Genomic DNA, 25,175 nt, shown 5'->3' on the forward strand with positions numbered 1-25,175 from the left:
ATTACCGAGTGGTGACTGGTGAGCAAAAAGGGCTGCTTTCGAGCAATAGTTTTTAATGCTTCTTTAAAGAAATATTATTTTGAGTCGAGCTATCTAAATCTCCAGTAGTTTCCCTGTAAATTACCATATTCAATATTGCCAAGTTATTAATCTGGCTTCATCTTTATATATACTCCTTATAAAATATCAGAAGCTGCTTTTTCTTTTCCATGCATGTGATCGGAATTTTTGAAAACATTTTTTGATTTCAACTGCTAAGGAATAAAACCGAACATGGATCAGAATTTCTTCTTCTTGGGAATGACTACTGTAAACCGCTTTAAATGACATATAGCAATATAGGTTCTTTAGTTTTCAGAATATACGTATATATATTGTCAAAAACCATAAGATGCCACTTGTTACATAATAATTATATTATTTTAATTTATTAATTATGTGTTTTAATCTGATTAATTCACAATATATGAATTTATTCATCATTAGTGCTTCCAATACAAATCCAAATCTAAAGATTTATACAAAATTAGACGATATGAAATAAATTTATCATCTTTGACAGTAGTCTGAACTTGTTCTAATAACCGGTCATAGCTCATTTCAATGTAGCTATAGAAGGTACAGTACTAAATTTTATTTTTAAATGCTAATGTTTCATTTTAATGCTTTAAACTGATGAATCTCTCTCTATATACATATGTTAATAATTAATATATATTATATAAGCTATATCCCACTGGCTTTGATGAAATACGTAACTCAAATAATAGCAAATAGCAGGTTTACCGTTCTGGTGTTGCTCTTCATCCCCTACGGCAGTTTTAGGGGCATTTCTGCGGATATTTATTATCTTCTGTCTCCATACTGAGCCTATCGGTCCTACAAGTTTGATGTATGCGTCACTACGACGGATGCTCATAAATTCAGGCTAATACTAAGAGTAAATATGAAATACATATACGTTATGGAGCTGCAAAATGTTACTCGCCTGTGCCACACCAACAGGATTGCATGCCGGTAATGGGCTAGTTTCCGGGACCTCACAACGGAGGGTATCCATGGAAACAGACAGCTTCGGTGGGGATTGGCCAATGGATGGACATATACGTGAAACCCAGTTTCTGTACAGATTTTGCCCTGCCTATGTTACTTCACCATTTTAGGCGATAGGACCATACTTTGGGGTGACCTGCCAATTTGCCAAGCTTGACAAGGAAGTTTCCGTCATCTGTCGATGAATAATAATGAGCGAGTAGAGTGACAAAGCAACAATTTTAGTTAATGCGGATACTTTGGTAAACATAAGAAATTGATATGTTAAATTGCAGGAGAGATTCAATTACCGACAAGTGGAGGCCCAAATGTCTGTGATGCCTTACACAATAAATGGACCCTCAAAATATAACTGCTCTGCAAAAAAGGTGTTTTGAAATGATATGGTATGATGTCGTCACCATGAATTACATGTACATATAGATACTAAATTCAATGCTGAATTGAATTTACTGCCGCTTACCTTATATATATATTAGTCTGACAGGACATACTTGTGCAGTTTAATCAATGCAGCTTCCAGCGATGAACTTTTCTTCTGCATACCCTTACGACAGTTGAAGCTAATGCTGTTTACGTGGTTAAATATAAGGAAAATTATATTTATATATTTTATAATTAAATTTAAATTAAAATATTTTTTATCATTTTTAAATAGTGAAATGGATTATTTAAGTGTCAAGTGATAAGGGGTTAGTTGTTATTTGAATCCATTTCACATTTCATGTTAGGTTGTTTCGAGGTAAAATTATTAACATTTCTATTGGTTTTAGGATCTTAGTATCTTATGCTGAATGTTGGTCTATTTAGCTACTTTTAAGTATCTTTATGTTTAATGTGGAATAAACTATCTGTTAACAAGGTTGAAGTATTGAGAATATTGAGATTGCAAGTTTGAGTTTTCTTGTAGATGAATGGGTTTCCTTTTAGATTTATTCTAGTTATAGTGATTTAGTATTATAGTTTAGTAATTGTAATAATTCATTTTAATTGAAACCGTTGGTATAGTTGTAACTTCAAATATTTTTACTTTAATATATATTAAGATTATGATACACTCACGGTTTAGATGAAAAATCTTATATAATAATTTTTTAAAAATATTAACATACAAAACAAATGTAGTCTTGGTTGAAATGGTAAATGAGGGTTGATATATTGAGTTTAAATCCTATTATATGTACATAATTTTTTAGGTTTTATATAAAAAATAAAAACACCCTCAAAACAATATTAGTTACTTTATAATAATATTAGATCTTTAGTAATTTCACAATTGAATTGAGACCCGATTGATGGGTGACCCTAATTCATTTAAACTCTTAGATGTAATACTAGATACTAGATTATGAATTACACTCACTATGTGAATAAAAAAAAAACATAATCATGTAATAAACTGTGTTGTTTGAACCGGGCCAACTGAGAGACCAGTTCGAAAAGTGGCTTTGAACTGGTTAGATCTAGAATTTATATGAATCGATTGAATCAATTTTTTTAAAAAAATTATTTTATTAAAAAAATTAATAATATTTTAAATGAATTGGTTGGACTAACCGGGCGATCACTTATTTAGATTAAAAAACATGAGTAATAAATACATCAATAGAAAATTTATATGAAAATTAAATGTGATTAGTTGGAATGCTGAAGTAGATATGTTAAAAACTTTAATATTGGTCAGATTATATTGTGTGTGTCTTTCTAATTTGATATAAAAGATAAAAAAGATAAAACACCATGAACTTTGTAAAGCAATAATATTTAATATTACTACATCAACTTTCATATATAGTGACATATAGATAGATATAATTAATACAGCCAGAATGTGTCCAAAAGGACCATTTGAATGCGGTTTAGACAGGGTTTTTGGGCCTTCTAAGCTTCTTTTAGCAACTTGTTTGAGGAGTTGTTGGCCCATATCCTTCTTGGCTTTTCTAGCTCTTACTTTAAATTAAAAATGGGTTGAATTTATTTATTAATTTTAATAATATTATATAAATATACATATTAATCTTAAAAAAAAAACCAACTCTTTTTACCTTTGGAGATGAGATTTAATCTAACAAATTTAAATATTAAAAAAGGATATATTCTTCAAAATTTGGAACCCATCAATTAGCAACTTGGTACAAGAAGGAAATTTGATTGCCGGTATTGTAATCAAGCTTTGTCTGTTGATGCTGATATCTTTGCTTCAGGCATGTTGCCTCCATTGAGGTTTCTATAAGTATCATGTTCCTTAAATTTTTAAAAACATTTGTATAAACTAAATAAACTGATCTCAGTTTCTATATAAATTTAAATACATGAAATGAACTTAAACTATGCATCTTACACTTGTTGCCTTTAGTAGAATTGCTGATGTTTTAAATATTCACAAAAGCATATACTTGGAAAGTATATCTGATAATTATATCAAAATTTAGCTTTCGAGGAAATTTTGATATTGACACTTTCTACTTCGAGGGTTGTGGTTATGAATGAGATTTAAAGATGATAAGTAGCCGCAAAGATATTTACTTGCAAATATAATAGTAGAAATTTCTTGTTCAGTTGGTACTAATTATTCATCCCATTTTATTTTACTTGGCTAAAAGCATGTGTTTGACAGAAATATATTTAATTTGTTAAATATCTAAATATTATTCGAAAGGTTAAAACTCTAAATATGTATTGAACATGAAAATTGGAAACAGTTAAAATAGGAACGGAAAATTTAAGCAAGTTAATGATTTGAATTGTAAGACTTTACAGAGTCAAAATGTAACATCAACATAAAGCAAACAATAACTAAAATTAGAGTTATTTAAGGAACAAAGGCCAGGTATGCCTGCTTGGCGGCTAGTTTCAAGTTCAAAAGTTAGCGATGTTTGCTATATTTATTAATTGCTCTCAGAAAGTAAGTTAGAATTATTAGTTTCTACACAAAGCCGAAGTTGTGAGTTGAAAAAGAAAGGAGACCAAATAAATTGTTTATCTTTGACGGCACTCCCCCAAGTCGAAGTCTAAGCCGCCTGCTCTCTGATCCATATACGTCTATTCAAGCTGTAGTTTAAGCTTTAAAGTCTCTTAAGACATAAATAGTATGGCTGCTGTTTATAAATCAACAGCATTTGTGGGTGTCTTTGTCTTCACATTTGTCACTTTATGTCTTTTTCCACTGCCTGTAGCTGGGATCACCAGATATTACAAGTTTGATGTATGTATCCCATTCCCATCGACCACTTTAAAGTCATTGAACAGTATAAAAGAGAAGTCACTTTCATTTTTGTAGATCAAGCTGCAAAACGTGGCTCGTTTGTGCCATGCCAAGAGCATCGTAACCGTAAGTGGGCAGTTTCCTGGTCCTTGTGTCATGGTAAGGGAAGGCAACCACCTTTCAGTAAAAGTGGTTAACCATGTGCCCAACAACATCACCATTCACTGGTATGGAAGTTCTTCACTTAAACACATTGTTTATATAGTCTAGGAGGTTCCCTCAACTGTAAGTTACTACCCTTTTAGGCATGGTGTTCGACAGCTTCGAACTGGATGGGCGGACGGACCGGCATATGTGACTCAGTGTCCCATACAAAAAGGCCAAAGTTATGTGTACAAATTCAGAATTGTAGGCCAAAGGGGAACTCTCTTCTGGCATGCCCATATATCATGGTTAAGAGCAACTGTTTATGGTCCCTTGATCATTCTTCCTAGGCTTGGTGTTCCTTACCCATTTCCCAAGCCTTACAAAGAAGTTCCCATCATTTTAGGTAATAATTCTAAATCAAGGGACATAAAGTTCCATCTATTTGTTTCTTTAAGTGACCTTACTTTTGCTGACATAAATCGTCATGGATTATGATTAAACTGCTGGTGAATGGTTCAATGCAGATACAGAAGCAATTATTAGCCAAGCTCTTCAAACAGGTGGAGGACCAAATGTCTCTGATGCTTACACCATCAATGGACATCCAGGACCATTCTACAACTGTTCTGCCAAAGGTACAAAAAGGCTAGTACTACAATATGATGAGCTAACTGAGTCATTTAACTCAGCTGGAGAACTTATTATCATCCATGACAGATACTTTCAAGCTGAAGGTGAAGCCTGGCAAGACATACCTTCTCCGCCTTATCAATGCGGCTCTCAACGATCAACTCTTCTTCGGCATAGCTAACCATACCCTTACAGTGGTTGAAGCTGATGCCGTTTACGTTAAACCATTTGAGACCGAAGCAATCCTCCTCGCCTCTGGCCAGACCACGAATGTGCTTCTGAAGACCAAACCAACATATCCAAATGCCTCATTCTTCATGGCCGCTCGACCGTATGTGACAGGGTCAGCCACATTTAATAATTCAACAGTTGCTGGCATTTTAGAAAATAAATTATCACCCAATAGCTTACCTTCAAGCATCTCAGTTAAGAACCTTTCTCCGTTTAAACCAAATTTACCTGCTCTAAGTAACACTTCCTTCGTAGAAAATTTCGCGAACAAGTTGCGCGGCTTAGCTACTGTACATTCCCCGGCCAGCGTACCCCAAAACGTAGATAAGCAGTTTTTGTTCACAGTTGGCCTTGAAACTAGCCAATGTTGGCAAAACCGAACCTGCCAGGGACCTAATGGAACCAAGTTTGCAGCTGCAGTCAATAACGTATCTTTCACAACGCCAACCACAGCATTACTCCAGGCACACTTCTTCGGAAAATCACATGGGGTTTACAAAACTGATTTTCCAAGAGAACCTAAAATCCGATTTGATTATACAGGCACTCCACCCGATAACACTATGGTAAATAATGGAACAAAACTACTAGTCCTTCCTTTTAACACAAATGTGGAGCTAATCATGCAAGACACCAGCATACTGGGAGCTGAAAGCCACCCTCTTCATTTGCATGGCTACAATTTCTTCGTTGTTGGCCAAGGTTTTGGGAATTTTGATCCACAAAAGAACCCTAATAACTTTAATCTCATTGACCCTGTTGAAAGGAACACTGTTGGTGTGCCAGCAGGAGGTTGGATAGTTATTCGTTTCGTAGCTGACAACCCAGGTGAGGAGAAATAGCAGCTTAGTGCAATTGCTTCATTTTTAGTGTATGTATATTGTACCCTAAATTGCTTATTGGTGATAACTGACGACAGGGGTATGGTTCATGCATTGCCACATTGACGCCCACCAAAGTTGGGGCCTGAAGATGGCTTGGATTGTGTTGGATGGAGATCTACCCAATCAGAAGTTGAGTCCACCCGCAGATGATCTTCCCATGTGTTGACAATCCTCAATGTCTTGGACTTCATTCACTAGGCAGAGAAACATTGGTGAGGGAATATTTTTGCTAGTTTTAGATTCAAGAGGCAGGTTCCATAACATATAAAATAAGGGATGTTTAGCTTTTTCTTTTTTAAATTATTAGAGATGATTAGTGTTTAAAATTAAAAATGTTAATATCATACTAATGAACGTATCATTTTTATTTTAGTAATGGTACGTATCGTTATTATATTGATGGACGTATTATTTTCGTTTTAATAATGATACGCATCAGTATTGGTGTGTTTTGACCATACATAAAATTTCATTTCTTTTATAGTTATTATGTCTATAAATATAAATTTTGAAAAAACATTGTAATCATCACTTGATTAATAAAATCTCTTTGCTCACTAATTTTTTTTTTTTGTTCTTTCTCTATATTTGATAACAATATATATCTACATAACCTAGCATTGACCGGGGTTATTGACTAAAGGGCCCAAGAGGCCACGAGGCCCTAGAAAGAGCCCGTTTTACTGTAAAGTCTTCTCCCCTGAAGTTGGGTAGTTAGTCTAGAAACAGAGAATTAAAGCATGATCTATAAACCCACCCATTCATCAAAGGCAGTTCCTACTTCGTTCATAATCATGCATATGCATCTTTCTTTGGTGTGATGTGATGATATAAAATCGATAGAGAAGTAGAAGCAGATACTCCAAACTCCACCATTCATTATAGGCTACAAACTAAGATCTTTCCTCTGCATTACAATGGCCAAAATTGATTGTGCATTTTTAGCCTTCTGCCATTAAAACCAACAGTCAGAATCTCGCTAAAATGCCTCAAACCAATCATTTCTCAACTTCATTTTTAGCGTCCTCCTTTTTGTGGCACTGACCAAGAGTTATTTTCACTTCATTTTCATGTAAATTTTCAATCTGTTTGCCACTTTTCTCCTTATTATCTTATGCTTCATGAAGTATTATCTTTCTTCCCCATATGTACCCTCAATTCTTTTTTTTTTCTTCTTCTTGTTAACTTGTGGTGCAAAAAAGAAAATTTAAGAGAAATAAGATATAAATTTGGCATGGTCCACTATCTTTTAAGACTTTAATTTTGCTTGTAAGACTTGAAACAACGAAAATAGAATAGAAAAAATAATACTATTGAGTTTTATATAAGCACTTTGTCTTTTTCATCAAAGAAAATGTCACTTAATATATAACTTATAGTACAAGTTAACATAGTAGCTTTCCATAAAAGGAAAGTCATGTTTATTAGAATAAATTTTTTCAAATGCACCATCATTTACGAATTTCTTTTGGAAAGTTATATTTATTCGAATAATTTGCACCACCAAATTCAAGTTAAGTGTCTATCTTTTTTAAGATTTGGGGTTATTTGATTGTCATTAGTGAATGTTTTAGTTGAGGTAATGCCATCAAGATGTCAAATATCTTGTGTTGATGCATTAACATTTTTATTTGAGCTTTCTATATGGTGTTATGTTGGTGAGTAATGGGACTAAATTGAACAATAGTAATTGTAAATGTTGAATTATCTACTTTGACAATAAGAGTAATGGCCATTTTAAAGAAAAGGAAAAAAAAAAGTTTTATTCGTGAGAAACTTTTTTTAGGCATATCAATAAAGTAAATCCTAAAGAAATAGCTATATAACAAGCTAGTGCTGATTTTATATATGAGCATAAAATCTAATGCTAAATACATTACAAAAAAGTTATTTATTCAATTCTTTATACTATATATTTATTAGCAATGTTAGATTACAAACATTTTAAATTAATAACACTTTTTTTTGCTATCCATTTTTAATTATCACCAACATCTCTAAATTCATTCACCTATTTCTTCTCATTGTTTGTATGTTTGTTTCTACCACTATCATTATCTTTACAATCTGTGACTCGCCTCCTCAGTTAGTAAAATAATTATGAAATTATCTTCTTAAAATTGATTTATACTCAAAAGCATTTAATGATTTAATTACTACGTGCTTGTTAGCTTTTAGGGCTTAACAAAAATGTTACTTCATTATAGTGAATTTTTTTATATATTTAATATATTTTACTAATTAAAAGAAACGATTAAACATTGTTATAAATATTATCTTATTCAAAGCTTCTGAAGTGTGAACACTAATTAATATATTTTTATAGTTTGAGTGATTAAAAAAAATCTATACTTGTAGAATAACACAAAATATACATGCAGCTGCAAGCCAATCAATCTCAGAAAATATTTGTCTGTAAATCTTGTAGTTGAAGGTGTGAAAGTTGATCTTCCTTGAGAGCTCCAGGAACATCAAGCTGAGGTGGATTCTGTGGCATTAATAAATCAAAACTTATATCCTTATATAAGAAATACGAATTTGCTTAGAGGAGTCGAAGGGATTGGACATAATAAATGTACCATGCAGCGCACAAGAGCCCAATTTACACCTTTGAAGAACGGGTGTCGCTTGATTTCATTCGCACCTTCACGCCAACCTAATCTGCTTTTTGGATCTCTATCTAATAATCGAAATATTAACTGCTTTGCATGCAGACTTACCTGCACTCATCCAACATATATATATGTGTGTGTCAAATCTCCCGTAATACGATGTGATATTATAGTTCTAAACATTTCTTCAATCTTACTTTTTATCATATTTATGGATTACTTTGTCTCATATAACTACCAAAAGAAGCACAAGGAATGAAGTGCTTCAAGATTGATTCATGCTGTCAGCCGGAAGGTTTAAAATTTGAATCCATAACTCGCTGTATTATATGCTACCCTTTTTAAGTCAAAAGGTAGTAAATGCAAAAGAGAAAGAAGAGAAGGTACTTGTGTGCTTCTTGGGAATTTAAGATCTTTTCGAAGAACATTGGCAAAAGTCTTCTGTCTTGTCCTTCCCCTGAATGGTGTATATCCATACAACATTTCATAGACAAGAATGCCTGAAAAATACACAAATAAATAAAGGCTTATTTTGCATCCTAAATGTTCCTTATTTTGGATTCCCCCGTATTTATCATTAGCAAACAACCAAAATGCGTTTATTTCTAATTAGACAAAGGACATGGTTTCTGATTTTCTCTTTTATTATTTTTATCTGCAGAGGAAATGAATTTTCACAAACATCTGGACCATGTTACTCCAACTCCTACAATATTCATAGCTTTCCGATTATGTTACTACTTTATAGGAAAATAAAATCTTACCAAGTGCCCACCAGTCCACTGCACTGGTATGGCCTGCACCAGTGATAATTTCCTGCAAACAACACCATAAAAATGAGCACTCAATAGCAAAATATTACCGGGAAACACACATGCATTTGTTTAGCAATTTAAAAATTAATAAATAAGCTAACCGGGGCAATATACTCTTCAGTCCCCACAAAAGAATTCGATGCACGCATAGGTTCTGCCATAAATACTGGTTTTGGCTGACCTTTCTGGCGTTTTATCTTTTCATCTGCTGCTGGAATCAGCAGCTATAAAACAACACTAAAATTTATCAGATCAATTTCCCAAACTTCAATTAGTCTGGTGAACAGTAAGAACAACTTCCTTAGAAACAAAATCAGAAAATAGCAATTATAAATAAAGCTTTAGATTACCTGGGGTTTGCAAGATGTCAGGCAAGATAAGTCAAAATCGGTCAAGGCAACATGTCCATTGTCCTGGAGAAGAACATTTTCAGGCTTTAAATCTCTGTATATAATTCCTGTGAGAAGATCAATAGATTAACTCAATGACTTATTCATCACTTAAATGACATACTGATTAACAAGTTTTGGTTATTGACTTTAACCTACCTTGACAGTGAAGGTACTCCAATGCAACAACAACCTCCGCAGCATAAAATCTACATTTTAAGAGGTTTTATGTTAATTCCAACCCAGATTTGGCAGTAAACTGAAAACCCCACAAATTTTGTCTGAAGAGTTATTAGATGATTAGAGATTTTTCCGAACAAAGTTAAGGTAGAGTTCAGTTATGGTTAGAAGATAATTAATTACCTTACAGCATCTTCCTTCATGACCTTCATCGGTTGTCTGTCCAAAAGCATGAAAAGTTCTCCGCCAGGACAGTAATCCATAATCAGACAAATATGTGTTTTGGTCTGCAAAGCACCATGACAGTTAGAATTTTGATGTCTTCACATTAAGAAAGCAAGTCAAAGAATGAGGATTGAATCTGCAATGGCCTTCACAATTAGAAGAAAGGCAATGCAAGTAAGTTTCTTCTGAATTCTGATTAGACATTGAAGCATTTCAAACTAATATTTAGCTAATCTTGTTAAAACAAATCTGCATTCTAACTCATGTCAGTTTACTGACCTGAAATGATGCATACAATGCTGGAAGAAAAGGATGGTCCAACATGTCAAGAATTTCTCTTTCTGCACAAGCTCTATGCGCCTACAGCAATGGAAGGCATCAGCTAAGCAAAAAATGAAGATTGTGCATTGTTCATGGAACATGGAGGGAAATGAAACTATACAGCTAAGCAAAAAATGAAGATTGTGCATTGTTCATGGAACATGGAGGGAAATGAAACTATAGGAAATTTGGACAAGCTAAAAATCGAACTTTTGAGCTAAAAGGAAACTCCTCTCCTGTAGGCTCTTATCATTAAATAGCATACAAGTACATATCTGAGTATCTTTTTTTGGGTTTTGAAGCTTAATACTCATAATCGATGCAAAATATCAGATACCTTGTTCCGGTTGAGCATAATGCCTTTATCCATAGCTTTCATCGCAAAGTACAGGCCAGTCCCACATAGTTCCACCAAATGTACACTGCCAATATAAAAAAAAACAATGGCGGATATAGAAATTTGTATGACAAAACATAGATTTATTACACTGGAAAAATGAGTGTAAAAATAGGAGAGAATAATTGGCCCAACCTGCCAGTGTCACCTGATCCCAGTGGTTTTACTGGCCTGAAATGTTTTAGGCCTATCCTTTCTCCACTGTCAAGAATCTACAGGTTACAAGAGATATATGAGATGTAAAAATCACATATATATTTAGTTAAATACTCAGCATAGAGAAAGGTTTAAAACAGAGAATGACACTGAAATATCAGTTCCAATTCTTCTCTTAAACCTTTTCTTTCTCAGAACCAAGCTTCATCAATCATTACAACAGCATCTAAAGCATTTCAAATGAAATGTTGATCTGCTCTAAATTCTGCTCTGATACATGTATTTGAAAGATAAATACCTTTTGAATAGCATTCCAAGAGGGACTATCCTTCCTGTGAGGTTTAGGGTGAACCACTTTGGAATGATTCATCCATAGATCTTTGGGATTCTGCAGGTTGTGAAACTTTTTGTAAGACGAAAGAGGGTTTCTAAAGAGTGTTAATCGACATTCAAACATTACCAAATTGGCATCTGGAAGTTCCCTCGCTGCTTCATCGACATTTTCTGCAGTTTGTTTCACCTGCAAGCAGTGATTACGTTTATAAACAAACCAACACATTTATAAATGATTTGATAGGATATACAAATATTACAGCTCTTCACTGCCTAGTGTAGTTTTCTAATTACAGATTTATATAGATTTTGATAATTAATGAAAGAGGAAGATCAGCATCCAAAAGAGCTTAAGAAGGTAAAAATGGAACTTGGTTAAGACCAGTTGTTCACTCTCTTGTGCAGCAATATCTGGAATACAATTACAAAGTGGGTCAACTCTGGCACTGCCATCTAGCTGCACTCCAATGAAATACTGGACTTCACCCTGTTTCATAAAGGCCAAATAAGAAAACAAAAGCAGAGGCTACAATTTGATTATCTGCTTCACAAAGGAGTTAAATAGGCAAGATTCAACATTCAACTCTGAATATTTGAGGATTTTACCTTCTGGTCACGCATAGGCTGAAGATGGAACAGGTTCCAGAACTTCTTGCCTGAAATTCGTAAAATTTAAAAAAGAAAAGCTTTGAATAATTATATGAAATAATGATGTATAGACTGTACTTTCAACTACTGAAAGAGAAAAACATCACATGCGTGACATGAATCTGGAAATCGAAATATTAGGGTGTCATACGAAAATCTAGAACTTGAATAGTATTAAAGCATACCACTCTTTGTGTAGTTGATGAGCTGCACAGTTACTTCTGTTTGGTTATCAATGGCCTCTCGAATCTTCCTCACAGTAGCTGGATCAGTTTCAGGGCCTTGGAGAAACCTGTAAGGATTTAAAAATCACTTAGAATGAAATGGGAATGGAATTGCTTGAAACATACATAGAGAAACATTAAATTCAAGGAGATGTCCAGAAATACAATCATATGATCGCTGCTTTACTATACCAGCAATCCTTTTAGTTCAAACCATATTGGCAATTTCGAGTTCCAATCTGAAGCTGATGTTTAAGGTTTAAGCCTTAACAATGGCGGGAATGAGCAAATCAAAACACTTGAAACTGATAACCTCGCATGCGAGTATATGGAATTTGAGTCATATACCTGCAGTTTCTGCCTAAGATTTCTTCACGACTGTACTCTGTCAGCTCCAAGAAGCTATCAGATGCAAAGATCTGAAGATTAAAACAAGTGCACCATTAGTTTCTTACAAATTAACCTCTGATTGGCATGATCTAATGTTAGATATTAGAAAGTGGAAGTCTTACAATGGGATTATCAGGCAGCCTTGTATCAGTAATGACAAAGTTTTTCTCTATACGTTCAAGTGTGGTGGCAAGATCAATACCCTTTCTCATTTCCTTGTGTCTATTTTTATAGTCAACACTGTCTGGCCTCTCATCCTCATCACGTTCATCCTCATCGGCATCCATCAGCAGACTATTATCAAAGCTCTTAGCAGCAGACTGACTTTTCCTCCTAAGCCTGAAGCATGGAAAAGTAAGCTAAGGTAAACTTGACTCAGCAATGCATGATACCAACACCATAATGAAAGTTTTCTTCATATCTCTACCCCATGAATGAAAGGCGGCTAGATCTTCGGGGTTTCTTTTCCGGCACCTCACTGATACGTTCCATTGAGATTCTAACACCCCCACTTGAGTTTCTTCCTGCACTTTCTGAACTTCGCCTTGTCATAGCTCCCGTTCCTTCTTCATCTCCACTAACACCGGATTTTCTAATGAAAGGGTTATTTGATGATTCACTAAGGGAACGAGGTTTCCTAACAGCTTCCACAAGTTCTGTAACTGAACCGGCAGCCATGTCCTTTTGCCGGGCTGCAATAACAATATACCACAGTGTGTTGATCAAATTAATCGACTTCTGTCGTTTGAGTAGATATTTTAGTAACTGGACGAGAGCCATTACATTAACAAGATTAATGATGTAATGAAGGACATTCAAAACTAGCTAGCTTTTAAGTCACAATACTGTTGAGTGATTCAAAACTACCACCGAGAAAATTTGATATCTTACTTTACTTAAATGTCTTTTTAGCTCAATTGGCATGTGTAGAAAAACTCGTGATTGAGTGCGTTGAAGCACATAATTCTCCTATTTATAAGTACACTCAACACTTGTTGTTATTTAGATTTTTATTTTAATTACTTATGTTTTTAAATAATTCAATTAGATTTGAAGAATAAATTAAATATGGATAGATGTATAATAATAATTTCATATACTTGAAATTTAGTGATATAACAAAATTTTATTAATACCTAAAACATTAATTTTTAAAATTATCCTAATATAAATTATTCTCATTTATTATATTCCTATTTTTTTACTGTTATCCATATTAGTGAGAGTAGCAAAAATATAAAATAAAAATAAAATAAAGGACATGTTAGAAAGAACGTAAAATATATACATGCATACCATCGTATCGAATCAAAGACTCGGGCAACCCATTGGGGCGCATCGTCTTTTCCTTGGCCCCTTCTGTATGCTTGCTTACCTCTACTTGCATTCTGCCAAATCAATCGTTCATACAAAAAGAATAATAATGAATTCTATTCTTCAATCCAATCGACCAGTTAGGAGTGTGTAAAATTTGGGTAAAACTGAAAAAATTCAGTTAACTGACCGAATTCGGTTAATCAGTCGATTAACCGAATTAATTCGGTCGGGAATCGGTTAATAATTTTTTGAGTTTTCGGTTAATGGTTAATTCGGTTCGAAAATGATCGGTTAATCAAATTTTTTCGATTTAACCGAAAAAATAATAAATAAAATTATAATATATAAATAGCCCACTATTCACTCAATCTCAATCTAACATAAACCCAAATACCCAATTTAATATATATTAACCCAAGTACCCAACCTAATCATAAAAATTACAAATAATTTAATAAATAAAAATAAAAATATAAAACTAAAAATAAAAACATATAATTTTATAAAAATAATTCGGTTAATTCGGTTAATTTGGGTAATTCGGGTAATTCGGTTAATTCGATTAATTCAGGTAATTCGGTTAATTCGATTAATTCGGTTAATTCGGTTAATTTTATACTTGTTTTAACCAAAAATAAAAATATATATAATTTTCGGTTAATTCGGTTAACCTACCGAATTAACCGAAAAAATTTCAGTTCAGTTAACGGTTAAAAATTTTGAAGGATCGGTTAATTCGGTTAATGTTATTTCGGGTCGGTTAACCAACTGAACACCCCTACGACCAGTTGGAAACAGCAGGCCCATAGGATCCCATCATCATTGTTGAGTCTAGTAGGTGATAAGGATATTACATTCCATGTGAACCAGCCCCGGCCCATAGATTTTTCTATCTTTCTTTTTGCAATTATATGATGATTTCTTTTTGCAATTATATGATGAGATATGCTGCGGGACAATAGAGGTGACCATGGCTGGACAGGGCCCAACTATAAGTTCAGTCCCGTTTGCTAGGTCCAAGCCCCGCCTGAAAAATAGACTTAAAATTTTGCCTAAACTCGACCCGGATAAAAATGCTAAATTTTGAGTCCGACCTGGATAAAAATGCTAAAATCCGAGTCCGACCTGACCTGCCCGTATTAATTTTTATATTATTTTCTATATAATTTTAAAAAATATATAATACATCAAAAATACTAAAAACATCAAAATAAATATTTCCCAACAAATTGAAAATACATTTTAAAAAATATGTATACTTAAACAACACTAACATAGATGCAACTTAATAAGCAAATGTCTCTAAAATAATAACAAAATTAACAATAAAATAAGTTTTATACAATATCCAAATAATAATAACAAAATAGTAGCAACATAATAATAAAATAGTAGTAAAATAGGGAGAAAATAACAAGAAAATAATATTTAAAAAATTAATTTTTTTGTCATTTAGTGAATTTGGGCCGGGCTGGGTCAAAAATGCCTTACCTAAGGCTCGACCCTTTTTTGAAATGGGCCTTATTTTTTTGTCTAAGCCCATTTTTTGAATCTATATTTTTATCCAAACCCTCTCACATTTCGGACAGGCTTTCAGGTCGGACCAGGTGGCTCAACCCATGCTCACCTCTAGGGACAATAGCCATTTTCCATTATTTCTTGATTTTTGCTGCCACTATATGAATTAGTTGACATCACATGTTTTAGGGATGAAAGTGATAATTAAAAAAAAAAATTGTGAATGGTGTGTGAAATACTAAGTCAATCAGTTGCATCACCGCATGGTAAGAGAAGTAAGGGCTAGCCTATAGATTATATAATATGGTTGTAAAGCTATTTAAGTGAAAAATGAAAAATATTAATAAAAAGATAATAGGAAACTAACCCAATAAATTTTAAGACTTTTCCATTTTCGTCCTTAATGGGTGCTATAGTGAGAAGATTCCAAAAAGGAGTCCCATCTTTCTTGTAGTTCAACAATCTCCCACAATAATTTTCCCCTGCCTGCAATGCCTGCCTAATCCTCTCCACATCTTCCGGATCCGTACCCTCACCCTGTAAAAACCGACTGGATCCCCGACCCACCCACAAACAAAATGGCAATATTACCCCTCCACGACTAATAAAATAAAAAAGAACAGAAAAGCTTGACATTTTTTACCAATTCTTGCCTATGACCTCTCCAGAAGTGTATCCGGTCATCTTAAAAAACCCGGCACTTGCATACAAAACCGGGTAATCGGGTTTGGTAGCATCCGAAACAACAAAAGTTTGTTGAAACGTTGACAAGGCATCCTTTAAGTCCTCGGACACTCCAGGGAACCCTCTGTCTTTGCTGAATTCATTATCCGACGAGCTCCGGAGAGAATTATTCGAGTTCCTACAGGAAGTACCGGGTTTGATATGCGGGGCATCCCCACCCGAATTCCTAACAACCACTCCTTGCGGTTTGCCAGTTTCATCATCGGTTTTCAGTACTAGCCCCCATCCGGCGGCTCTCTTTGCAGCCTCTCCAGATTCCTCCGAAGGCTTCGGACTGACGGATTCGCCGCGACGTTGGTCATTATCGGCAGTGATCTCATGAAAAAGTGGTGATGGTGATGGTGGATATGGATCAGGTAGTTCCTTGAGTGCCATCCATTTTTTTTCTTCAACCCGACCCGACTTGGATGCTAGCTCGGAATGGTCATCTTCTTTTTGGCTATCAGTACCACCAAGCTCTTTCAAGTTTTGATGCCATGGTGATTGCGAGCGAAATACGGGGTTAATGGGTCGGGTTGAGAAAGTGGATGGATTAAACACTTCAAGTGAGCCTCTAGAGTCCCTTGGCAATGGTGGAATCAAGTTCGGTTGCTTGGCTGATTCTTTTGTTGGGTCCATATCTGCATAAGTTGAAAACCGATACTAATCCAAGTCTAGTGATCTCTAGACATAGTTTCCATTTATGTCTAGTCAAGCATCAAAGGTAAGGGCGAAACTTGAAAAAGAGAGAAACCCCACAAGTCCACAATAATTCATAGCCATGCAAATATGTTAGAAAAGAACCCAATTTTTTTTAAAACAGAGTTGAAATTTATATATGATTGCTTCCTTTATGTCTCATATGCCAGTGTTTCATCAACATCAATGGTGGCACATTGAAATGAGCTGGACTAAGAGGCTGGATAGAGATGCTTCGGAACTGAATTATATTAATATACAATTCTTTAATAATAATAAAAATAACAAGGTATGCATGAATGTGTGATAGAGCCAACCTCGAGTGAATTAAGCTCAGCCTTCAGAATCAGATCCTGCTGGGTTTTCTTTTTTGGGGTTGCTGAAAGAAACTCTGACGAAGACAAGAGAGACAGAAAGGAGACGAGAAGATAATGGATGAGAAACTACCTTTTAATGGCAAATGAAAAGGTTCAGGACCTGAATTTCACATTGCTTCTCAGATTATCAGCTCGTAACACAAGATTTGAAAACTAGTTTTCTTTTCTTCTATCAAAATACAGTGATTTTGTTGATATTTACAGTCTGGAAATGGGTTGTCCACATAAAAGAACAATAACAACAAAAGCAGATTTAAAAACAAAGAAGAAGCAAGATTTCTGAATATCACGTAATCTTGACCGTGAGTTTCTTCATCAGGCAATGCTTTTTCATGTTTTCTTGGTGTCTCTCACTCTCACAAGCAGAAGCAGGCAGCCGAAAACAACTTTAGTTCTTTGTAAGGGCAATTCATATATCTAAAAAACTTATCATCATAAAGATAAAGTAATAAAGAAAATATCTTTTTGAACTTCATTGCAATTTGTGTAGGATGATGATGAAATGGTAAGAAAGGATAACAGCTGGTTTTTATATAATCTTAGATGGAACGTGGCATTGTTGGATGGTATATGATTTAGCCCTTGTTTTAAAAAATAAACCACCTCTTTTTTTTCTTTTTCTTTTTTTAAAGATATACATACCCTACTTCAATCATTAAAATAATTATTAATATTTTCTGAATAAATTAACTAAACTATTTTCATATGATATTATAATGCAAATATTCAATTAAAACTTTTTTTAACTTAAACTGTAACATACTAAACGGACTCAATTATAATTAAGGTTTGAATCACAATTATATAAAAAAAATATTAAAAATTCTAATATATTTAGATTTTTAAATAAAAAATTAAATCTCAAAATATTAAGAGATTACTTCAACCAACACCCAAAACGAATTGAATTGTTTCTAAAGTCCCTTGTAGCGGCTGAAAATACAACAACAATACCATCAATCAATCAATAAAGCACTTTAATTGCTCTGTGTTGACAAAAGTAAAAGTGGTATTAAATTTTTACATATATCCGCACGTTGTAACATCAAATTTCATTTTTAATGCCATGAGAACTCGTTACACTGGAATCTTTGGTAATCATAATAAATGTTCACAGAAAAAAGTTCGGCACTAAAGCATTTACTTTCAACCCTGAAAATGTACACATGCTAAATAGTTTGTCTTTCTAGATTTCTAATGTGTACTTTACAGTACAAATAATATTTAGGTCAAAGGTTAGAAAAAAAAATTAAGGTCAATGGACCGTGATCTGATAGATTTATACATAATTCTGTGTTTATTTTTTTATTTAAATTAATCTTTAAATTTAATAAATTGTCTTATCAAAATATGAAATAGACATTTATTCTTACATTGAGGATTAATTTTTTTTTCAAGTTAATTTTTGAATTTAATTATTGTTTTCATAGTAAAACTTAAATGTGACAATTATTTTTTATTTTGAGACTTAAATTTCAAAATCTTTAGAATATATCAAATGTTTACTTGATAAAAATTAAATCTAATATAAAAATAATTTTTGAGTTCAGAAATTAATTTAATTTATATACTTTTTAGATATAATTATAATTGTAAATTATCGGATACAATGAAAAGAGCATAACATGCGGTAGGGCCCAAAGACATGTGCAGAAACGCATTGGTAATGTAGCTTATCCACTAACAGGTGAATGGAGTGGAGACATTGTGGGCGGCGGTCACCTTTCAAGCACCCCATCCCATCTATTGTTGACACTCTCATTGAATTGATAACCTCAAATCTTCAATAAATATCAAGTCCCTTATATCGAATCTTTGCCTCCTGCCCTACTTTCTCTCATTTTGTTTGCCCCTTTTCCCTTAAAATCAAAGTTATCTCAAGTAAATCTATTGGTTGGATTAAGAATTAGTTAAAGAATTAATTTACTGAAAAATATATAATCTATTAATTCACGAATTAACATAAAATATTAATTTTTTTAATATTTTAATAATTCACTCAAATAAAAAATTAATTAATAATCTGACCAATTCAATTATCAAAGAAACATTTACTAGATTTATGCCATCAAATATATTTATTAAGGTTTTGAGTTCAAATGTCTATCATTGGTATGTATTTTTAAAATTTTATGTAAAAAAATAAAAAAGTTGTCAAAATTATATCTATTGCTTTATAAAAATATTGAACATTTTGATAATTTCACAACTCAATTAAGACTTAATAAAAAATAATATCAATTCAATCAAAATTTTAAATAATAGTCCAGATTTTGATGAAAAGACGGTTCGCATCCTATAATTATTATCTAAAAATAACTCTCCCATAATTGGTTGGGACTATTTATATTCATATTATTTTTCTCTTAAAAATTACCGAATCGAGAAACACTTTTGGGAATCGTGTTCTCTCTCCCCCCTTTTTTTTAATGAAAAACAGAGGGAAGATGTATCATGCTCCTCATGCAATTAAACGCTCTTTCATGGCTTATGTTCCTCACAATCACTACTTTTCACTATCTAAACGTGGGGAAGCATGTTTGGATTTCCTTTCAGTTCAATTATTTTGAGTTCCGGGCAAGTCGGATATAAGTTCTAAAATCTATTGTTTGTTTTTCATGCGATATAGAAACTACGTCAACGTATTAATTCCCAAGACATACAGCCACTGCTCATCTTATGTACGCAATATTTTATAGGCATGGGAAGGGGAAAAGGGTAAAGTTAGTAATCAGCAAACCTTGCCTGTGTTATCTTAAACTATCAGAATATCTGTCTTCAGATGTGAAATCGTAACTCGAATTATCTTTTCCTCCTTCCCAATCAGAACTGAAAAACAAATAGAGGGGATCAGAGACCAGTTTAGAGTAGTAACCATGCAATGACCAATAAATCATATACATTAGACTAGGGAATATCATACATGGTTCGCCGCACAAATTGCCCCTTCACACGAGGTCGTTGCTCTGCCAACTTCTTCCTGCTCTGATACCGTACCTGACAAACAAGAACCATAGACGAAGGCCAACTTCAAGATAAACTCTAAAGCAGAAGAGGTAAGTGCCAACTTCAAGTTGTTTTATTAAAAGACAATTTGTGCAGGCCATCAGGATATGGTTACCATGCAATCCCCATTGTTCAAACAAACAAACAAACAAAAAAATGAAATGAACAAGTGAATTACCTTCTTTTCAAAACATCTTTCTTTCCTTTTCTGGCGAAATTTGGTCAAGGCAGCCGCTCTCTGTGCAACCCGGTCTTCATTTGCGCCACTACCACCACTTCTCCCACTCGCTGTCCCATTGCCATCTTCCATGACTGCATGTTCAGCACGTAAACCGGTTTCACTCCCATTATGTCCATTGCTACCATAGTTGCTCCCGGAGGCACTCCCATTTACACTACTGGATGATCTACATTGTTTATCAGTTATTGCCATGATCTTCAGCGAGGTATCATGACCAACCTGCAAGTGATAATGTTCATTCTCAGTAGGTGCTGTGAATGAAATACCCAGTTTGCACTTCTTAATTGTGAATGAGAAGTTTAAACTCAGTATCATTTACCGTTTCAGGTGACACTTCCTGAGATGAACAAATACAACATCCATGCATTGGTTGGAAGGAAGAAGAGTGAAGGCATTTAAATGTTGAAATGGACCCAGACTTGTCAACCAAAGCTTTGGCTTTGGGCCGACAAATTTAGCAGTAGTAGTCATATCATTTTTGTTGTTGCTTCCTACTGATGACTGATTCAAAAGAATACCATTGGAATGTGATGGAAAAGTGCACATTATTTCAGTCTTCTTTGTGACAGAACTATGATCAAGTGGAGAACAGCTTCCTACATTCCCTGTGAGAGCCTGAAATAATGGCTAGAAGAATTAGACCTACTCAAGTAGTCTTGTCCCTATGGACCTACTCTTTCTAATGTTACTGATCTCGTATCATTGACAGCAGAATAGTGAAGTGGTGTGCAAGCCATTGATCAAGTAGAAAAGGGAAAATGTTGTGAATTTGAGTGATTAAAACAGAGGCATCCCTTATACTTGTTGCCTCAGTGCTATGGACCATACCTGCTTAGCTGAAGATGCAGTACTGTATCTGCATATCGAGTAAAGGCAGCAAGTAAAAAAGAATGATTTCAAGTTTGACTCTAACAGTAAAAACGAGAAATTCAGTTTAAATTCTGCAAATAACATTCTTACTTTGAGAAAGCTGATGAATCAGAATGTCTCAAAACATTATGCCCATCATTTGCAGCATTTCTACCATCTGATGCTCCTTGCCACCTCTTAAGAGTCAGTTCAAAGGATAGCTTTTCTTCAGATCCATGGCAAGCTCCATCTTTAAGTTGTGGGACATCAGAAGGGCCGCCTGGAGCATCAGATGCTCTACATTCAGCTTGTTGTAATGTGGCAATTATATCAGGGGTTCGATCCTTGCCAGTAATGTTCTCATCCTGGTGCTCAAACCATCCCCTGTCAAATGTCTTAGAGGCTGCTTCTGCCAGGTGAGTAGGTGAATTTTTGCATTGATTGCCACATTGCCATTCATGATTGCTTTCAACTCTTACTTCTAAGTCCTTTCCCTCAGTGGCATCAACTGGAAAATCAATTACTTACGGTAAGAAAAAGCAATTGTAAGAGAAAGATCTAAATGATCAAAACACATCATGACGCATACGAAGTTGTTCATGCTGTTCTTGGCATTCTTTTCTCTGAGTAACACATGTCCATGGGCTCCTACGTTTTTCATGCTTCACATGAACCACCTGGGCACAAGTGCTTTTGGGAGCACCAGGAAATCGATTTAAGGAAGACATCGGCTGAGAACTCTCACCTTCAGCTGCCCTTTTTGTCCATGAACTCTAGAAAGAACACAAACATCCTCAATCTTAGATGCTAAACAACGAAAAGATTGATAATTGCAGTAACAAACCCTCTCCCTCATCTAATCGTAATTAGTTAAGTTACTTAAAATGACCTGGGTGCCACTCCCATTTTCGCTTCCATTACAACCCACTGGAACATCACTGTCATCATCATGTTCATCACTGTTGGCAGCATAATTCTCAGGCTCATCATTAACTTTCAACTTGATTGACTTTTTTGACAGTGTTCCGCTTTCACTGACACTGCCACTAGACTAAGAGAGAATGAGAAATTAATTCAAATAGAAGAGATGCTTTAAAACACATTGCTTTCAATGAACTGAATAACAACAATAAAATCGGAGATAAGACATGCAATTCCACTACAGAAAAATTGCAATTGATACAACATCGGCTTAAAGAAGTTGAGTCAATTCCTTTTAAGAGAGTTCAACTTTACTATGAAATTTTGTGTGGCATTACTTTCTGAACTCCAATCTCAATCATAAGACAACATCACATTTGAAGCAGAGATTAGAGGAACTCACACTGTGGCATCTCCTCCAAACATGCTGCCAAAGATTTCTAAGTTCATTCTTCCGAATAGGTTTTACTAGAAAATCAACTGCACCCTTTGACAAACACTTAAACACTAGATTGATGCAATCATGAGATGACATCACTGCAAAATATAGAATGTCACCAGTGATGATAATTAAATATACCATGTATGTAAATCAGAAATCATCATTAAAATTAGACCTTACATCTCAGTTAAAGCAATTTTGAAATGCCAGTGTATGAAACTTACTTATCACAGGGACATTCTTCAACATTTTGTGGTTCATAATCATGCATAAAAGATCACTTCCTGATAAAACAGGCATGTCCTCCTCTGTCAGGACAATGTCAATGTGGTTAGTTGGATCTTCTAGAAGTTTCCATGCTTGAAGACCATTTGCAACAGCCACAACTGCCAGTAAAACACGTACATAAGCTAGTCTTTCAACTTCATATAGCTTATAATAACATAAATGTCAAAACAAGTACTTAGTCAACGGCACATCAAAATCTTCTACAAGTTTCCATGCTTGAAGACCAGAAAATCATTCATATAAAATTTTAATTAAAACTAGTTACAATGGCTCACTCATTGACCACATTTAAGGCCACCCAATTTGGCCATCCAAATTAAGTAAATATCCCTAAATTTTACTTCTTCAAACAAACAATAGATTATATTCATTCAGAAAGAAAGTAGAAAGAAATTTTTTGTTTCGCCATGAGATCCATTCTACTATCTAAAACCTCAGGGAAACAATAGCAACATCTTTTAAGAGTTTAAGTCCTCAAAATTCAACAGACCAATGAAATAAACACCAATACTCACCTTCATAACTACAATTTTGTAGTAATGCACTAACAAGATGGCGTGTCAGGTCTTCATTTTCCACAAGGAGAACTTTGATGGTCCTGAACGGGAGAAACCTCTCCCAACGTATCATGGAACCTCGAGGTTGTCGCTGAGGAATTTCTGACACGTCATGCACCTCAATTGCTTCCAAGGACCCATTATTTACATTTAAAGTTCTCTCAACAATCCTTGATCCATTTTCCCCAATTGAGCCTGAACCTTGCCCATCTCTCACTACTCCATGCCTTGCTTCTTTCTGCTCGTGACACATACCGTTGTCCGCCTTTCCTCTATCGACAAAACCATATCATTCACACTGTGAATTTCACAGAAAGAGCTCCCATCAACTAATTCAAAAGCATCAACCATAAGGAATGCAAACAATTGAACAGATAAGATGCTCTCGTTTGGTCGTAACTCATAACAGTAAATTAAATAAATGAACCATCTACAGTCTGCTACATCCACTACAATATGCTAAGAAGCAACAAAGTAATAGAATCTTTATACATCCAAGGCAGAATTTACATTAACAAAATAGCAGTCCAAATTCTAAAATATTATATTCAAATTGCTAACCATCTCGGAAGATGAAATCAACTTAAGATATCTCTACTTTAAAATTTCAAAAGTGCTTGCTACCTGCAGCAAAATCCACTGTCTAATAGCTTCTAAACAAGCAATAAACTATCCATTCCATCCCCGAATAAATCAAATACTTTTACAAGCAAATTTCAGATCTAAGCGAAAAATTCTTGAAGTCACACTTCAAATAACCAAGTCAAAGGGAAACATTTTTTAAGAGAAAAAGATGTAGTGGAAATGAATATGTTTTTTTATTAGGAAAAAAAGAGAGGAAATCGTAGGCAACAAACAAGTGAAGCTTCAAGCTTTCTCACTTGTTTCATTCACCTTTTCCTCAGCAGCCAAACATAGCATTGAATTATATAAAAGAACAGGGTCCTAGTAGATTTACTCAAGCGGAAAAACCCCATTCAATTTTCTTTAGAAAAATAAAATAAAACTTCAGCAGAGAATTGGACAAAAATGGATAAACTAAAAAAGAGATGGACATGAAAGTTGATACCTTTACAGCTTATCCATGGATAAGTAAGCCGCCATGAGAATAATTCCAGATTACTTGGTTAGTGGGGTTTTGACAAAAATTATATAACGAGTAAAGAAAAATGCTTGACTGACATTGAGAAATGTTTGAAGGGGGAAGAAAAGATATTATTAGAGAGGGAGGGAGGTGCTGACGTGTAAGAAATGGCGGTGTGGAGCTGCTGATGACGTGGCAAGTGCGAAATTACACATGTCAAAATATGAGCCATGGATGAAATGATGAGTTGGATAAAATCAAAAGCTGAGAGCATAGCGGGGAAGAGCCGAATCTTAGGTCGATACTCGTAGAT

General features: G+C 34.3%; 3 protein-coding genes across 7 annotated transcripts; 1 reads left to right on the forward strand and 2 right to left on the reverse strand.

Moving 5' to 3' along the window:
• The first annotated feature begins 3,995 nt into the window (after positions 1-3,995).
• LOC107961372 (laccase-17) lies at positions 3,996-6,707 on the forward strand. The gene is made up of 6 exons (XM_016897519.2): positions 3,996-4,258; positions 4,334-4,485; positions 4,564-4,808; positions 4,930-5,040; positions 5,123-6,094; positions 6,186-6,707. Exons 1-6 carry the CDS (start codon positions 4,145-4,147, stop codon positions 6,314-6,316), a joined length of 1,725 nt encoding a protein of 574 aa, XP_016753008.1. The 5' UTR covers positions 3,996-4,144; the 3' UTR covers positions 6,317-6,707.
• A 1,704-nt stretch (positions 6,708-8,411) lies between these two features.
• Positions 8,412-18,028, reverse strand: LOC107959067 (phototropin-1). Of its 5 annotated transcripts, XM_016895032.2 has the most exons (23): positions 17,415-18,028; positions 16,319-17,039; positions 16,043-16,225; positions 14,137-14,228; positions 13,268-13,532; positions 12,963-13,179; positions 12,799-12,869; positions 12,412-12,518; positions 12,185-12,234; positions 11,961-12,065; positions 11,706-11,765; positions 11,544-11,633; positions 11,225-11,301; positions 11,030-11,114; positions 10,651-10,731; positions 10,330-10,433; positions 10,126-10,175; positions 9,928-10,034; positions 9,679-9,801; positions 9,527-9,578; positions 9,150-9,262; positions 8,730-8,870; positions 8,412-8,638 (listed from the first exon to the last, which is right to left on the reverse strand). In XM_016895032.2, exons 2-23 carry the CDS (start codon positions 17,035-17,037, stop codon positions 8,549-8,551), a joined length of 2,982 nt encoding a protein of 993 aa, XP_016750521.1. In that variant the 5' UTR covers positions 17,038-17,039; positions 17,415-18,028; the 3' UTR covers positions 8,412-8,548. The 5 variants fall into 5 exon arrangements, 3 of the variants coding, with proteins under 3 accessions (XP_016750521.1, XP_016750522.1, XP_016750523.1); XM_016895033.2 differs by having other exon boundaries at positions 16,319-17,982; XR_001700761.2 differs by lacking the exons at positions 8,412-8,638; positions 8,730-8,870 and having other exon boundaries at positions 9,182-9,262; positions 9,928-9,990.
• A 1,973-nt stretch (positions 18,029-20,001) lies between these two features.
• LOC107959066 (two-component response regulator-like APRR3) lies at positions 20,002-25,120 on the reverse strand. Its single transcript, XM_016895027.2, is given in 13 exon segments — positions 20,002-20,303; positions 20,398-20,471; positions 20,659-20,940; positions 21,041-21,168; positions 21,171-21,336; positions 21,550-21,577; positions 21,682-22,078; positions 22,160-22,343; positions 22,460-22,621; positions 22,895-23,028; positions 23,158-23,319; positions 23,737-24,107; positions 24,848-25,120. Coding segments are annotated over 12 exon segments (2,091 nt in total). The 5' UTR covers positions 24,032-24,107; positions 24,848-25,120; the 3' UTR covers positions 20,002-20,224.
• Between the last annotated feature and the right edge of the window lie 55 nt (positions 25,121-25,175).

This window comes from Gossypium hirsutum, chromosome A05 (genome assembly GCF_007990345.1).
Source record: "Gossypium hirsutum isolate 1008001.06 chromosome A05, Gossypium_hirsutum_v2.1, whole genome shotgun sequence".
Classification (NCBI taxonomy): Eukaryota; Viridiplantae; Streptophyta; class Magnoliopsida; order Malvales; family Malvaceae; genus Gossypium; species Gossypium hirsutum.